The sequence below is a fragment of the Erinaceus europaeus genome, chromosome 2, assembly GCF_950295315.1.
Source record: "Erinaceus europaeus chromosome 2, mEriEur2.1, whole genome shotgun sequence".
NCBI lineage: Eukaryota > Metazoa > Chordata > Mammalia > Eulipotyphla > Erinaceidae > Erinaceus > Erinaceus europaeus.
In genome coordinates this window covers 91180876-91199502 of record NC_080163.1, presented here as the reverse complement: position 1 = coordinate 91199502, position 18627 = coordinate 91180876, and the positions used below count along the sequence as shown (strand labels likewise).

Below are 18627 nucleotides of genomic sequence, written 5' to 3'. Positions count from 1 at the left end.
TAAGTGAATGGCTGTTTAAATTTGAAAATCAAAACCTTCATTATTTGTGAATTATTTCATTTTTGTTTAAGTTATACTTGTGCATTTTATTTTAGCATTCCTGTGTAGTATACAGATTTTTTTGATGTTTTAGAGATGGACAGTAATCATAACCTTTTTTTTTAATATAACTATTTCACAGGAGATAACCTCCCAATTATACAGGAGGATAGAATTAATTTTCAAAGATTTACAATAAAACTAGGATTGCATTTATTCTCTGAAAATGACTAATTAATAATAATTTACTAGAAGGTAATATATGAAGTCTGTTTTACCCTGACAGCAAAAACAAGTAATTCAAATATATATTTACAAGCAGAAGTTCTTTATAGATCTTGTTTCAGTCTAATTAAGAACATAAAATTTTATCAGATCAAGTATCATTCTTAGTCAATAAACAATCTTACTCCCATACATCCTTATGTAAAAGTTATTATATTAATATCTCTGTAAGTGGAAACATACTTTTAAGAAAACAAGATTAAGCATAAAGACAGAGGTTTTATTCTTTATATCTATTTTTGCCTCGAAGTCTTTCTGCTTTTTTTGATTCCAAACTTCCCTATAGATATTTATTTACTTAACTAGTTAATTATTTAATTTCAGTATCAAACAAAGAGAAAAAATGAAGGAGAGTCACAGAGAGGGAAAACGAGAGGGGAGAGATAGCACAGGACTGTTCCACTACTCATGAAACTATGCTGATCATAGGTGCTCACATGTGGTTCTAAGAACTTGAATTTGGAGGCCTTGGCATGGTAAAGTGTGCAGTGTATAAAGTGAGTTAGCTTCAGGCCACAGGTAGAAAAATTGAAAAAAAGAAGTATTTTCAGATATGACTTTTTAAAATTTAATAACTTTAGTATAAGTTGGCCCCACCAAGTTGCAGATGTGACCATAATGCCAACCTGACTTCCCTGGGCAGAGGACCTCACTAATGTACCTGGCACCCCACCTCTCCATAGCCCTGCCCCACTAGGGAAAGATAGAAGCAGGCTGGGAGTTTGGATCAACCTGCTAATGCCCATGCACAGTGGAGAAACAATTACAGAAGTCAGACCTTCAACCTTCTGCACCTCATAATGATCCTGGGTCCATACTCCCAGAGGGATAAAGAATAGGGAAGCTTCAAATGGAGGGGAAGGGATGTGGAACTCTGGTAGTGGGAATTGTGTGGAATTTTATCCCTCTTATCCTACAGTCTTGTCCATCATTGTTAAAAATAAATAAATAAATAAATAAATAAAATAAAAGCAGTATAATTCTTCTGTGTGTATTGCATCCTATTTTGTTGGGATATATGGAACCTCTTAATGTATATTATGTATTTATGACTAACAGTCATTAAAATTAAAAATATTTGTCTTAAAAATGGTCAAATAGAGGGCCAGGTGGTGGTGCACTGAGTTAAGCACACATATAAGAAGTACAAGGTCTGGCTCACGGATACTGGTTGTAGCCCCCGATTCCCTACTTACAGGTGGGTGATTTCACAAGTGGTGATGCAGGTTAATTAGACTGAAACAAGATCTATAACAAGATCTATCTTTGCCACTCCCTACTTCCCTTCCCCTCTCAATTTCTGTCCTATCCAATAAAGTAGAAAAAATGGCCGCTAGAAGGATTGGATTCATAGTGAGGACACTGAGCCCCAGCAATAACCCTGGAGGAAGAAAATAACAACAACAAAAAATATACATATATATGTAAAAACATGTATGTAAACAAACTGTAGTTGATTTATTGGCCAATTTGCAGTATGATTTACTTAGTAGTCAATTAATTTAATCAGATTCATCCCCTATTTTTAAATGTTCAAAATTGCTTTTTTTTTTTTTTTTAGGAACTATAGCATTTGCAAAGATATAATTTTCATTTTTACTACATCCTTTAAAATTTTATCTACTGAATGTTTTAGATTTCGTTAATCACAGGAGCATCTGCTTATCAAATATCCTCTAAGTTTGTTTTCAGTAGAATGTCTTTAAAAATAAACAATAAGGGGAAGGGGAGATACTTGTTATGCAAAGAGATTCTCATGCCTGAGGTTCTAAAGTCCCTAGTTCAATCCCCTGTACCACCATATGCCAGAGGTAAGCAGTGCTGCAATAAAACAAACAATAATACAAAGTCTTTATACTATTTTATCAACTCCATTCTAACTCTTTAAGTATTTTTAATGCCTTTAATGCAAGTTTTAGTAATTATTCCTATGTTCTTATTAAACAAAAAGTAAATGATTTATAAAATTTATATAATTTCAGTAAATGAACTTGCAAATGAGAGCATGGAATGTTTCTTCTTTATATATTTTTCAATGGGTCCAGCAGTATTTTAATACTCAATATCTTACTTTATTCTCTCTTATTTTATATACTGAATTCAAGCTTATAGATTTGGCAGAAAGTACCACTCTAGATGTTTGATTTTTTATAAATTAGATATGATGGCCCTTACCTTATAATGAAATGTTTAGGATTGGTCAAATTACACCTTCAGGATAACTCTTCTATCATCAAACCACAGCTTCCGGTGATTTCAGACACTCTGAAAGAGCCATTTATGCTCATTTTTCCTTATCTCCACCAGATGGTTGCCAAGGAAAGGCAAACAACATTTATTTAATTGGCAAACAGCATTTTTGCATATAGAGTGGGAGGCAGACTTGATGAACTCCCTTTTCAATCAGCCTGATGAATTATGTACTGAATTCCTGACTTGATGCTGCTAAAACTATGGGCCCTAGTGGACATTTGGGGTAGGAACTTGCCTGGGAAGTGAAATAACTTCTGTCTTGTTCTCTAACTGAACCATCTCTCTTGTCTGACCATTCATATGAACCATAGCACTTCTTAGAGAAATGGAGCTAAGTAAACATACAACTGGGGATGGGGATGAGATTTGGGGGAAAATGAAACTGAAGGAAAACAAAATGTGACACAAATAGAAATGTCCATATAAAGGGAGAAAAACCTTAAAGCAGTCTAGCACTATTCTTCAGAATATTTATTTTTGTTATTATTTGCTACTAGAACATTGAACGTTGTGAAGAAAAAGAAAAAATACACTGTACATATAAAGTGTCTGGTAGTATTTGTGCACACAGAAGACGTACAATACATTGGGCTTTTCCTACATATCCCTACAACAGTTAGGAATAATGAAAGTAATAATAAGCATTTTTGCTTGTTTTTGTGTTTAGAAACAGAGAAGCAGAGAGAGAATGAGAAAGATCACAATGCCAAAGTTTCCTTTAATGTTATGGGGGCCAAGCTTGAACTTGACTCTTGCACATGGCAAAGTAACACACTATCTAAGTGAGCTATTTCACCAACCCAAGTAGCATATTTATACAGTGGTTTAAAAAAGAACGTATGAAGTCATCTCCCTAGTATGTCTGTGTGTATATTTAAGAAAATGGGATTCCATTAATTTCTTTACAAGTCTCCATCTCAAATGAAACACAGCCCTTGTGGAACCCAAGGAGTGACAGAATAGGTAGAGTGTCCTAGACCATATATAAAGTACACATTTCAATCCCTAGTACTAGATACACCAGAGGAGTGCTCTGGCTCTCTCTGTCTTTAATAAAGAAATAAATATATTTTCTAAAGAAACAAACTACTTGTCGATACATGCTTTCCATTTAATTTTCTTCCACTTGGACAAATTCTAAAATAAGGGTAAAGAATTTTAGAAAAGAAATGAGAGTAAAAAAAAAAAAGTCCTCGAAAATTTTGCTGATACAATAGTAGATGTTTGTTGATTAACTGAATGTTTTTGTGCAGCAAGAATTTACATATATATGTATATATATATGTATATATAATGTATGTATATATAGATTTCAAGTTGCGAATGGTCAGTGTATGGGTTTTTCATAATGTATATAAACTATATCAGACAAGAAGTGGCAGAAAAGGGACTATGAATCAGAAGACCTATAACTTGCTACCAGCTCTATGTAAAGCATAACCAGACACACAAAATCAAGTCCTGTCACATACTTTTCTGACATACTGTTGTACTGTACTCACCCAAAACACCACACTCCTCTTTCTACTCTTCCACACCCCACCCCCACCCCACCCCACCCCACCCCCTAGGTGCTTGGACAAGTTCACAATACAGTTTTAGAAGTAATGAATAATTACCCTCTCCATACCCACTCACCTTGACTTGCAAGGTACCTTACTTACTATACCACTCATGTTCCTTCCCACTCAGTCAGTATTGTTCTCTAAGCATCCCTGCAGTGTTTTGCTCCCAGCAAATCTGAAATTCACCCCTTCCCCATTGAAGTGTTAACTGACAGCCTAAGTGCTAAATGAAGTATAAGTTCTTTTAGGATGACTTAAAATTTGAAAATGGGTCATCTGAAGTCTTTTTTTTTTTTTTTTGGTTATGTAGAGAAGGAGAAAGGAGACATCCCTGCAGTTAGTAACCACATACTATCATAATTAGAAGACTTGTACTCTCAGGACTAATATTTCCACCAGAAACTTAGGCTTGACAATGGCAGTCGCTCTGGAAGGGCAGTAGTTTCAGAAGTTGTGCTTGTAGAATGAGATGAGCAGAACACCTTCAACCGCTTTTGACGCTGGGCCTTTTATTATTTTTCACCGGATCTTTCCTGGGGCTTCATATTTGTGAGTCTACTGCCCCCTGTGGACTCTCACATCCCCTACCCCCCCCCCCCATAGAGGGTGCAGGACAGAGAGAAAGAGAAAGAGATAGAGATTTTTCCAAATCATAATGAAGTTTTAAAACCTTTTAATAAAGTCACTGATTAATCTTCATTATGAGTGTTTAGTAAACAATTGTTAAATAAAAACAAAAATGTTTAATAATAAAACATTTTAAACAAAATATCCTCATTGAACAGAAAGTACCCCTTAAACTTTCGAGTAGAGAGGTGAGGATGAGAATGTAGAGGACTAGAAGGAGAGCCTCCTATTGACTAATGATACTCATAAATATCTGGTGTTCCTAAAGTTGTCAATTAGGACTCCACCTCACCTTAACCTCCAAAATTTATCAGCATGGAACCCATGAGTCAATTTAGGAAAAAGATACAAAATATATTTACTGGGCAGTGGGTAATGGCTCAGGGGGGTGAAGACTTTCACCTTTGACCCTGACAAGTTCTAAAAATCCCACTACTTGTAGTTTTCCCTCTCCCATGTTGCCAAAACGTAGCAACTCAAGGACCTGGTTTGAACCTTTGGCCATTAAGTGCAAACATTATGCAAGGAGGAAGGTTTACCAGAGGTGGAGCAATGCTAGAAATGAGGAAAATACATTCTCCCCACCTCGAGTAAAAAATTAGCTCATAATTTCTTTATTTTACATATTGTTCATGCATTCTTAAATTTTATACTTAAATATTAGAAATCCATAGAAATCATTGTTTGATTTCTACTTTAAAAGTTTAAAAAACTAATAGTTACACACCAAAGTAGAAAGTGAGTAGAAGGTACAGCTGCTATTTAAATAACACCTATAATTTTGGAATTAACATGAAAATTTCAAAGGTCATGACTTTAGAACACGTAGTTCTAGATGAAATCATCTCTAATAATTCAAATAGAGATGCATAGCACCATTAAGTCATTAGTCTTTTAAACCTTTGATCTAAATGTATTATTCACTTCACTTAAATCTCCTGTCTGTGCTAGAGATTTTATGAGATTCTCAGATTCTTTTTTACATGAAGCGAGTTACTGATTCCCTTCAGTTTATTTATCATATGTGGAAAAGTCAAGGATATCAAAGCACTTAGTCACAAATGGAGGACAAAATTACTGTTAGATCTTCTGTTTTGCAATAAGGAGTTAAATATTGGACAATGTTGCCTTTTAAATTTTTTAAATTGGGTTCTAGAACTTAAAACAGACTTGACAAAAAATTTTATTACAACAAAGAATAAGCTATAGCATGTGGGAAATACTGTATGTTTTCAAACACCCTCTGTGGTAGTGATTATCTTCTTAAAAAAGAAAACTTAAGAACTTCCACTCTTTAATATCAAAGTTTGCAGTTTGTAACAATCCAGACCTTGCACACAAACATGCTTTCCAGTTGACCGAAATTGCACACACCTCCCTGGACCCTACAGATTGCTTCCCTTTAGGGCGGAGAAGCTCAGTTTCAAGAGGGTTCTAGGACAGAAAGTCCAAAGGATTCTTGCCTTGGTGAGGCATAAAGTTTTCTTCAGATTTCATCTCCTATGTAGAGGCGACTGAGAAAAGATTGAGGGCTTTGTGCTAAATGAATCCCGGAGCCCAGAGAAAATGATCTGGCTGTTGGTCACCGGACCGCGAGAACCTCTTCGAGAGGGGAGAGGTTAGAGTGCAGACTGGGATTCCTAGGCAGAAAGGTCACCACATCCTCTGCTTCCAGTCCCGTCGCCTCCAAGAGTTGATAGCAGCAGGGATCCAGAGAGGAAGGTGGGATAGGTGGAGGGTGGAGGTGGAGGGAAAGAAAGAAATAAAGAAAAAGAGCTGGAGGTGGGGGGTGGGGGAGGAGTGAACAAGCTGAGAGCTGCGCGCAGTGGGAGGTGGAGATGGGAGTAGGGGGAGCGCGTGCGGCGCGGGGAGCTGAGTGGACCGCTCGAGACGGCGGCGCGTGCAGCAGCTCCTGAAAGCACAGAGCTGGCAGAGCAGGGCTGCATCTTCCAGCAGAAGCTGCGAGCACAGTGAGGGCTCACAAGGTGATGTGCCAGGAAAGCATTTTTTTGCCCGCTCAGGTTTCTGTGATTGGGGTTTGCTCCTTTATACCCACCTACCCACCTCTCCTCTCCCCGGGTCTGCGGGTCGGCTTGTGTGAGTGTCCGGGTTTTAGGGGCGGAGGGGGTGGGAGGGGGTGGGAAGCCTTTGGAGAGGGGGCACCCTAGTCCCTGCCTATCTCCTCCTCCTTGCTCCCCCCCCCCCCCGTCGTCTTTGATGATGCATGTTTTGCAGGGTCTCCCCGGTTCCCATACCCCTTGTTTTTGACACTGTCCTCCATCCCCTCCCGATTGTGTCTCCTTTTCCAGATGCTCAAGGTGTCCGCCGTATTGTGTGTGTGTGCAGCCGCTTGGTGCAGTCAGGCTCTCGCAGCGGCCGCCGCGGTGGTTGCGGCCGGGGGGCGGTCAGACGGCGGTAATTTTCTGGATGATAAACAATGGCTCACCACGATCTCGCAGTATGACAAGGAAGTTGGACAGTGGAACAAATTCCGAGACGTAAGTGCTGCGCAACGCCAGTGCGCGGGTATATACGGGGCTTGCAGCTTGGAGACTTGCAGGGTCGCCTCGGCCACGCTGGGTGGGCTCTGAGCTCGGTTTTCCCAGAGACGCGATGACGTTCAGCTGCTGGAGAAGTTGTCAGTTTCTCTGCACCCTTTAGGCTGTTGCTTGGGGAAGGGCTTGTTTGCAAGGAAAGGAGTTTAGGTCACAGGAGTTTAGATCTCCCCACTATTCCTCCTTTTGTATGTCTTCACGCTGCCGGATCCCCCAGATGTTTGCAAAGTGCTGGGTTCTCCCTTCTCAACTTTTGAATGGTGTTTCTGGCATCAGTAAGCAGCAGAGAAGTCTCTGCGATGTATTGCTACTAAAGTAGCTAGGATCGATCCCATTACTAATGGTCCATTAAGGAATTTGAGGGAGGAGGTAAGGAGATGTAAGATTTATAGATGCTCGCTCTCTAAGGGTGGGAGGTTGTTTGGCGGCACCAGTCGGCAGAAGTTGAACGGCTCCTGATTACATAAAATTGCTGATCAGATGTGTACTCAGCGTTAACTTTAATACAGAGCATATTTACAGTGCATTCGATTTACGGTTCTGTTCCAAAATGAGTCATAGCTATGAAATCCGCGGGGTGATAGGTGGAGTGGAAGACGCTTCTGCAGGTGGTAGCAATGAAAAGGTTAAAATGTAAACTCCACTGGCGGAGTTTCATAAGCGGCTATTAAAACTGATCCTAGTTTTAGGATTCCCGAGGTTTGTTTTCCTTAAAGCAAACGTGACCGGTTAGTCATCTCTCCCCACCCCCATTGTTCTGCCACCGGGTATTCTGAATGGAGTCCAGTAAGAGCTGTCAGGGTCAAGAGCTGGGTTCAGCTTGACTGTCTCAGAGAGGAGGGCGCCCTGGTGGTTGATTTCCTACCCCAGCTCATCCTTTAAAACCCAGAAAGCCCGAAAGGGAGCGAGAGTGATTCACCGACTTAGAGCCAACCCCTTTTACTGTGACATTAGAGGGAATTTCTTCTGGAGTCCATCTGCAGTGCAGAGTGGAAAGCAGTTAACTTCCTTCATTAGCGCGTATTGTGTGTCAGGATTCTGGAAAATAAATAGGCTAATTTTCATCCTGGTACCTGTATTTTCTTCACTCTATACCCCTCAGGTGAATTGACTGACAAGCCCAATTGAACACTTAATTGATTCTGGCAGATGGATCCTGAAGAAATGATAACTTGACTGTAAACAGAGATGTAGCTTGATACTTTTAGACATAGTTACATAAAGTAAAAGACGATAACACTTAATCAGAGGGGCATTGTTTTACATGCTTTATGAACAAATGTAAATATAATTTATTCCTAAATGATTGCTTTTACTAAAATAAATCCCATGCACATTTCTTTTTAAGTTTATGCTATTCTTTTGAATACAACTATAAAGTCAGGTAACCAGGTGAGATATTTCTAAACCTGAATAATTTTTGTTTACCATTTCCTAATGAGGAAGAAGCTAAACAGAGAACATTATGTCAATACTTGAATCATGCTTCACATTATGGCTCCTCGTAACTTAATGTCTACTTGTAATTGCTTAAATTGAATTTGGGGCATTTTCTCTAAAATATATTTCAAATCTTGACAGTCTTCTTTGACCTTAATCAAATTACTTTGTTGCCTTACTAAGCAGCCTATATTTGGACAATTTGTAAGTGTGTTTGATTTGAACTATAGAGGAAGCTGAATTGCCTGTAATGATTTTATATTTTAGAATTACTGCAGACAGACACAGTAAAATGTTTTACTGCTATAGTATTTTCAGTTAAGTCTTATATGATCTATAAGAAGTAAGAGAGGAGTGATCTATCATCATAATATGTTTTAAGAATTTTTAGCAAATATCTACTTCTGAGTATGTGGAATACATGAAATCATAGTGATGACTTACCTGGAATACTTGTATCAGGTTTTAGTATTATTAATTTTAGTAAAAAACAATTGTAATGGCTTATAGAAAATATAGAGAAGATAAGTGCTATTGCTCCCCCTTCTAACCACCTGTTGCTTATTATCATGATAAAATGTATGCTGATTACATGACTGCTCCACTCAGTGCATAACATAGAATCCTTATTTAGACCAAGTATCCCATTGCTAATTTACATATTGCCTTCCCTTTTAGGGAAGGATTGGCTTGGCTTTTTTTCAGTATCTTTGAAAGTATTGCTTATACTTTCAGCTTATTTTCAACTGGAAACACATGGTTCTGAGGCATTTGCTTGAATGAGTCTATAATATATGAACCTACCTTTAAACACATGGATATTGTAAATAGTGGTTCAAATAAATAGCTTACTGAAAGGCAAAGAAATAGGGAAGTCTGAACTTATTTTAGAAACAGTTTAACTAAAGTTCTTCTGTTTAGTGCTTTTCTCCTGTGAAAGTAAGAATTTTATTTAGAGAAAAAGTTTTGAGAATATTTTTTAAATTTTACTGAAATTAATCCTTACTTTTTTTTTCTGTGACTGTTTCAAACAATTGACATGGTTTTTAAAATAGCTCCTTAATGAAAATTTGAGCTATGTCTTCTTTTCAATTCTTTTATATTTAAAAATGAATTTGTATAGTATTTGAAAATTCAATTCATTTGGTGTATTATAACTGAATAATTAAATGATTTAAGATAATTCACTCTATCTTGAATACTATGATATGCATATATTATATACATATTATTTTAGGAATAAAGGCATAAATAGGAAATGTTATGTGAGAATAAATGAGTATAAGAAACACAATCATTGATGACTCATTTTCTCAATTTCCTCACTCAGTATAAGTGACAGAGAAATAAAAAAATCAAAGACAAGCAATAACTCTTAAAGAAAAGATATGCTAGTAATGCTTTTCTGGCTTTTTTTTTTTTTTCCCACTTGTATAATTCTGTAGCTCTGTACGGCTTTTGCCATTTAGAGAGAAAGAGAGAAACAGAGAGGGAGAGATACTATGCACAGGTATTTCATCTGGTGTTATGAAATCTCCCATATGGTACTGGGGTCTTGAAGTTGCTTAGCGTTAGGCGTATGTATACTCTGTACAGTGATCTTTCTCTCTGCCACTAGCAATACACCTGAATTAAATTTTTCTACCTTTTAAAGTGCTCAAAATGTCATTATATTGAGAACTTTATCCTTTTGAATTTTTTGATATACTTTAGTAGCATAAAAATCAAGTAGAGATTCTAGTCCCTGTATTTTAGGAAAACTAAATTTGGCTTAAAAGATAGAGGTATTCATGCGTTGAAAAACAGGTGTGTTTGGATAGAACCAGCATATTAAACCAGCATATTGTTAAGACATTACCATTTATTTATGTGATTTTAAGATAAAGCAACCAAACTTTAAAAAAAAATCTAAACAAGGATGCAGTTAGTAGACACTGTGCGGTATTTTATGTTTTTTTTTTTTTCCCCTCTCTTTCTATTGAGTGGTGACTAAAATAAAAAAAAAATTGAAATCTTCAGTAGTGGTGCTGGTGATGGTGTGTGTGTAACAGTACCTCTACCATTACCAAGAACTATGTCACTCCTTGACTGCCTATAAAAATGCATATACTCTTAGGATAAGTAGAAATCAGTGTCAGTATAAGGAACCTTAACAATTGGCATATAAATGAAGTTGTCCACATTTTGCTCTAGAACACACACGTCAAGTATTTGTACCTGCGTGCTTGGCAAGATACGTGTCCTGGCTGATGTACTATTTATTTGGCCTTAGAGTAAGTAATTAGATGATGATGATGATGCCACCAGGGTTAGAGCTGGGGCTTGGTGCCTACTCCTGGGTGGTTATTCTTCCTTTTGTCGTTGTTTTCATTTTCCAAGTCCTCCTCCATGATAATGTGTGCTCAACTGGATGTGCCACCTTCTAAACACTCTCCCTCTCCACCCACAAGTTAACTTTTTAAAAATGCCTGAGTAGAAGATATCAAATAAAAAGTAAACTTAAATTCCTTTTTCACTTCTTTCTTTCTTTCTTTTTTTTTTTGGCCTAAGTTTTTTACTCTAAGGTTGATTTAAGAGATAATAGCTGATGGAGAGGGATTTTCCTTGGCACTGACAGAAAAGTAAAGCCCCTGAGAATGTATCTACTTTTATTATTACTATCAGGTAAATAAAGCAATTGGGTTATTTTCCTACTTCAGGTAAAGCACTTTGTTGGTTTACAAGATATTTTAAATTTCAAACTATAAGACTCTTTAAAGAATACTCCCAGAAGGTAACATTTATGATACCACTTATATTTTTCCCTGCATAGTGAACACTGATGACTTCTCCTTGGTAGTCCCTTTTTGTTTTTCAAAATTTATATTTTAAACAAATTTACAAATGAATGATTTTATATTCATATACACTGTGAAACAATTATCATTGTGGTAAGTTAATGGGAGGTAATAGACTTTTACCACTATTCAACATTATATACCCAAACAAATAATTATTAATACTCTAGAGAAGTTTAACTAATTCAGCCATAAGTCACTTTTTGGATTGCTTTCTTTCTTTCTTTTAATATATTTGTTTTCCCTTTTTGTTGCCCTTGCTGTTTTTCATTGTTGTTGTAGTTATTACTATTGTTGATGTCGTCATTGTTAGATAGGACAGAGAGAAATGGAGAGAGGAGGGGAAGACAGAGAGGGGGAGAGAAAGAGAGACACCTGCAGACCTGCTTCACTACCTGTGAAGCGACTCTCCTGCAGGTGAGGAGCCGGGGGCTCGAACCAGGATCTTTATGCCAGGCCTTGAGCTTTGTGCCACATGTGCTTAACCAGCTGCACTACCGCCCGACTCCCTTGGATTTCTTACAAGTGCATTTAAAAAAAAAATTGGTAGGACAAAGGGAAATTGAGAAGGGAAGGAGAAAGAGAGGGGGAGATAGAGAGACACTTGCAACACTGCTTCACTAACTTTGAAGCTTTCCCTTCTGCAGTTGGGGGCTGGGGGCTTGAATGCAGGTTCTTGCACATGGCATTGTGTGTGCTCGAGCAATGCTCTATCTCCCACCTCAAATGCATTTAGTTTAAAGTCTATATTTAGTATTTCTTATTATGTAACAGTTTTTTTAATGTTTATTTGCAGAGGAGAGTTAAAGAAAATGAACTAGGCTAGAAAAATAGCTCACTTAGATAGAGTGCTGCTTTGTTACATGCAGGACCCAGGTTTGAACCCAACCCAACTGCACTGAAGGAAGCTTTGGTGCTGTGGTCTCTTTCACTCATCCTTTCTACCTCTATGTAAAAGAGAGAGGAGGAAGAAAAAATGAACCAAACTGTCACTCTGGCATGTTTTACTGGGAACCTCAGGACTTAAAACATGTGTGTTTTGTATTCTAACACTAAAATATCTTAATTTTTTAAAAAAATTATCTTTATTTATTGGATAGAGACAGCCAGAAAATCAAGGGGGAAGTGGGAGACAGAGAGAGAAAGACACCTGCAGCCCCACTTCACCACTCGCAAAGCGTTCCCCCTGCAAGTGGGGACCTGGGACTTGAACCCTGATCATTGTACATTGTAATGTGCTCTCAACCAAGTGTGCCACAACCTGGCCCCACACTACAATATCTTCATAGCTACATGACTGTGGCAACCACTGCCAAAATTTTAACACAGTGGAGAACATAGATTCTCCTTGGTAGCTCTCCTGTTAAATCATTGCATTATCATAAATGCTTTCCTCTTTCTTTTGATGTTCTGAGGATTTTGTGTCACCGTGTAAAAAAAATCCATGGAAGTCTTTCAATATAGTCTTTGAAGATTCAGGCACCAATGATTTACTACAACTGCAAAAAACTAGCCTGATCCAGCATCCTCACACCTGGCCTTGTCAGCGAGGCTCCACCCAAGCACTGGAAAACCTCTGCTTTTGCTATTCCTTTTCTTTCTTTTTTGCAGAGATCAGGCTCATTGAGTTTTATTCAGCCCCAGAAGAATTTATTTTTTCTTGCCACCAGGATTATTTCTGGGGCTTGGTGCCTGCAGGACAAATCTACTGCTCCCGGGTATTTATTCCTTTTATTTATTTATTTAAAAAAGGAGACATTAACAAAACCATAGGATAAGAGGGATACAACTCCACATAGTTCCCACCTCCAGATCCCCGTATCCCATCCCCTCCCCTGATAGCTTTCTTGTTCTTTAACCCTCTGGGAGTATGGACCCAAGGTAATTGTGTGATGCAGAAGGTTGAAGGTCTGCCTTCTGTAATTGCTTCTCCGCTGCACATGGGCATTGACTGGTCGATCCATACTCCCAGTCTGCTTCTCTCTCTACCCCTACCCCCCAGTGGGGTTGAGATCTGGGAAAGCTGGGCTCCAGGACATATTGGTAGGGTTGTCTGTCCAGGGAAGTCTGGTCGGAATCATGCTGGCATCTGGAACCTGGTGGCTAAAAAGAGAGTTAATATACAAAGCCAAACAAATTGTTGACCAATCACAGACCTAAATGCTAGAATAGTGCAGATGAAGAGTTGGGGGGGGGGGGTCCTCCATTTTAGATAGCTAGTTAGTAGGCATATTTTAGTTATATTTCAAAGGGCCAATAGCTATACTAGTTTTTCTTTTCTCCCTGGGCCTGAAATCTGATATGCAGATGGATCCAAGTTATAGTCTGGGGTGGTGATGTCATGGCTAGAAAAGGGACAGAAATTTTATTTTTAAATTGATAGGACAGAGAGAAATTGAGAGGGTTATGGGAGATAGGGTGGGAGAGAGAAAGATAGACACTTGCAGCACTGCTTCACAGCTTATGAAGCTTCCCCTTTGCAGGTGGTGGCTGGGGAGCTTGAACATAGTGACACAAGTGCTTAACCAGGTATATCATCTAACACCTCAGATGAACTTTTTTATTTAGATAAGGAGACTACAGTACCAGAGATCTCCTTGCTGTTCTGCACTTCCATGTAGCAGCACACATGGCAAAGTCCACATCCTATCCAGTAAGCTCTGACCCTCTACTTTCTCATTTCTTAACTCCACTTATCCACTCAACTACAACTACCATTTCCACCATCCCTACCATCCCCACCAGTCAGGATGTAAGACAGGTGTCACTTAAAAGCCAGATTAGAGACCTCCCCCTCATCTCTTTCCAGAAAGAGAGAGACTTTTATTTGGAGCTGACTTCATCTTGTCAGTCCTATGTGAACGTTCAAAATGTGACCCATTTGTTCTGAGTTCATTCTAACAGGCACTACAGGGAAGCAGAGGGCATTTTTAGCTCTCTTTAGCTCTCATGACTGGTGAATTCTTAGGAGAATACAACTAAATGGGTTGAGCAATTAGTTACTCTGTGGGCCAGCAAGACAGGTCACATTGGAAGGGTACCTGCCATGTGAGTGATCCACATTTGAATTTGATCCCCACTGCACTGCAGGGAGCTTCAGTGCTGTGGTGCCTTTCCTGCTTTCCTTATATCTCTATCTCTTTCTGTCTGGAAAAAACAAACAAACAAATGAAAGACTCTCCTAGAGAGGTTAAGCCACTGTAATGACAACAAGAAAAAAAACCCAAAACGCCTGCAGATACGTATTTTCACATGTTTCTATGCATGCACATGAGGTTTATGCATTGATATACATATCATAACTAAGATTTATATATTTGTCTCTAAGAGATGAAATAATGAAAAATGAAAGACATTATATATTGTTTTATAGCTATTTCATATATAATATAGACAGCAGGTACTCTCTCCAGAAATGTTAAACCATGTGCTATTTCTGTTTGCCTAATTAAGTTTTCCACAGGTCACAGCATAAATAAGAACACAATCTCATTTGCTGTTACACATGTAGTTACTGAGTACTTGCCTAGTTCTTGTGGGAAGGCAGCTTGTTTTGGATTATATGCTTTAGTTTTTGCTAGATATACAAAAGGGACATTGTGTACTGCTACAGAGCATTTATTTTCTACTCTTACAATAAGACTGCTTTTAGATCTCATGATTCTGACTCAGAGCTACATTTTATGCTCTTATACAACTTTAGCTTTCATGATTTTGACCAGGATTACCTTAGTTTATTTTATGCAATTTCTTCAAGGCTGATTTCTGAACCTCCTACAAACACTATTCAGTTATTATTAGCTGCTGAAGTATTTACATGTGTTTTTGCATATCTGAAAATAATTTTGTCATTTCTGTTCTTTCTATATCTCCTGTTTTACTAATATGCCTATTCCATTAGATTATGAACTCTGTAGCTAGCTATATATTGTACTCTCTCTTCTTTCAAGATCTTAGAGTTCACTGTTATTGACAGTGACTCAGAGTTAGCATTAGAAAAATATTTACTAAGTGAAGCAACATCATCTCAACTATGTATTGCCAACTGCATAGACCTTAAAAAATTTTAAGACCTGCATTTCTTTTTATTGCCTATTTCTGACCACCTTGAATCTGATTTTGTAAGTAAAACGAGAATTTTATTTATGTGAAATACAAACCTTCAGCTCTAGTCTGTTGTTAGCCTTTTAAGTTCCAACATGCATCAAGAGGGACTTGTGACATCAAAACATGTTTTAGAGTGATAGGAGTGGGATTTCATGTGTCTTCATGATTCCCTTGCCAAGTCTTCCTTTTCTTTTCCTAGTTTCTCTTTATCTGCAATATTTTGTGGCTCTGGTGTTTTCTAATAGTTTTTACTGCCTACCAAGCAATATTAAACATCAGTATCTTCCTTTTCTTCTTTAACTTATGCAATTCAGTGAAAGACTACATCATAACCAGGCTTACATCTTTCACTTCTCCCTCATTTCTAATAGCAGTATATCAGTTTAAAAAAATAAGCTGGGAGTCGGGCGGTAGTGCAGTGGGTTAAGAGCAAGTAGCTCAAAGTGCAAGGACCGGCATAAAGATCCCCTTTTGAGCCCCCGGCTCCCCACCTGCAGGGGAATCACTTCATAGGCAGTGAAGCAGGTCTGCAGATGTCTTTCTCTCCCCCTCTCTGTCTTCCCTTCCCCTCTCGATTTCTCTCTGTCCTATCCAACAACAACAACATCAATAATAACTACAACAATAAAACAACAAGGACAACAGAAGGGAATAAATAAATATAAAAAATTAATTTTTTTAAAAAAGCTAAATTCCTACAAAAAAGGAGACCTTGGATCACATCATTACTTCTGCTCTTGTACAAGATAGAAATTATACCATTTAAAAAAATTTCTTTACTGGAGGATTAATGGCTTATAGTCAACAGCAAAATACAATAGTTTGTACTTGTGTAACATTTCTGTTTTCTACATAATTCAACCTCCACTAGTTCCTCCTCCACCATCCTGTTCCAGGACCTGAATCCTCCCTCCACTGAGTCTTTTACTTTGGTGTAGTAGATCAAATTATACCAAGAAATTACACCAAGATTTGCCAGACTTGCCATAAAGACTTTATGCTTTCAATTTTGTATCTTGGTATCAGAGATTGCTGACAGTGGCTAAGCTCATTAGTAGTGAGGGTTAATTGCAATCTTTTTTCATGTCTTTAAAAAATTATTGTTGTTGTTTATTTTGGCTAGAGAGAAGGGAGGGAGGAAGGGAGAGAGAGAGAGAGAGAGAGAGAGAGAGAACAAAATACTGCTCAGCTCTGGCTTGTGGTGGTGCTGAGGATTGAACCTGGGCCCTCAGAGCTTCAGGCATGAGATTCTTTTTGCAGAACCATTATGTTGTCTCCCTCATCCTGTTGTACTTTTTCATTTGTGTTTTGTTTGCACCTTTTTGCTTGTTTTTTGGCCCTCATCAGGATTTCAGTGTTCTGGGTCAACATTTTTTTTTTTTTTTTTACTTTTTAAAGATGGAAGGAGGAGGGAGGGTGGGGGAGAGAGGAAAGAGAGAGAGAGACTATGAAACACTGTTTCACAAATTATGAATCTCTTTCATACAGGTGGGGACCTGAGGTTTGAACCCTGTTTCTTGTGCATTGTACTGTGATTCATATGTGTGCTTGATTAGGCGTGCCACTACCTGGTGCCCCCATCATTGCTGCTGCTGTTGTTGTTTTCTTTTAAAAGATCCTTGAGGTTTTCTTTATTCATACTTTCAAAATAAAACCATAGTATTCATCATCTTTTTATATATATTTGCTTTTTCTGTATTTTTTCAGAGAGAAAGGCAGAATTTGGGAAGGAGGAAATGGAGAGAGAGAGAGAGAGAGAGAGAACAGCAGTAGAAGTTTCCTCCAGTGTTGAGCTGTACTCTAACCTGCATAGCATACATGCAAATCAGCACATTTTCTAAGCCATTTTGCCAGTCCCATATATATTTTCATAGCATGAGTGTTTTGCGGTGTTGATTATATAATTTTTGCTTAGTATTTATTTACACTTAGAGATTTTTGTAATGAGCAACTGTAAGGTTATCTCTGTGGCAAAGCACAGGATATATATAAAGTTCGAAGTTTAAGCCCAGTCACCACATATCACCACATATGCTAGAATGATGCTATGGTTCTCTCTCTCATCTTAATAAGTGAATAAATGTTTATAAGAATACATTAAAATTCATGATTATATTTATATGAATAGTGATTGTATGATATGTTTTATTATGTGCAGTATACTGATGAAGATGCTCACATAGTGTATCATAGACAAGGTTTAAAGTCATTATGAAACTTTTTTGATGTTGCAATAATAATTTCATCCTAAGAACTAGAATCATCCCTGTCATTTCAGTGGGAGTCACATGGATGTTAAGAACCTACTCACAGGCTGCTTCCTTTTACCAAAGAGAAAAGTAGTGCAACGGAAGTGTCTCCAACTTCTAAATATGTATATCAGATTTATCTGCTCAGAATCTAGAGATAATGGTCTGAAACAAAATGTTATTCCCTCCTTTGGAAGTATCTCCACTTAACATTAGTCTGGTTTATGGCTTTAAAAGAAAGAGTGTAGTAAAATTAATTCACTTTAGCATAGGAGTGACTAAGACACTTCTTTCAATACAAAGTGTCTGTGTTTTTTTGATACTGTAAATTGGTATTATTGTTCTTACTGCAAACCAGGGATAATTTAATAAGATTTAGTGTTGTTTTATAACTCCTGTTTGAAAATGTTACTGATTATTTTAATTATTCTATTACAGATAATATCTTGCTTTTTCATAATTTGTAGTTTTTATTATTTTGTCAGGTCTTAACATTTGATAATGTACTTCATGATTTGTACTAGTAAAGAAAATAACTTGAATTTATTGTATATGCATATTTTGCTCATGCAGTTGTAAAACAAGTGACAAGCATGTGAATTGTTTTGCCATAGAATTATTTTACACTCTTTGTGTGTGTGAATTTTGGAATTAACTGTATATTAGCATG

At 37.6% G+C, this 18627-nt stretch overlaps 1 protein-coding gene across 1 annotated transcript in view; it reads left to right on the top strand.

The window, feature by feature from the left end:
• The first annotated feature begins 6628 nt into the window (after window positions 1-6628).
• SPOCK3 (SPARC (osteonectin), cwcv and kazal like domains proteoglycan 3) overlaps window positions 6629-18627 on the top strand; it is a 450961-nt gene continuing 438962 nt past the window's right edge. Inside the window, exons 1-2 of the mRNA XM_060184155.1 lie at window positions 6629-6754; window positions 7079-7267. Coding sequence (XP_060040138.1) covers window positions 7079-7267 — 189 coding nt within the window. The 5' untranslated portion in view covers window positions 6629-6754. The remainder of the gene's footprint in view (window positions 6755-7078; window positions 7268-18627) is intronic.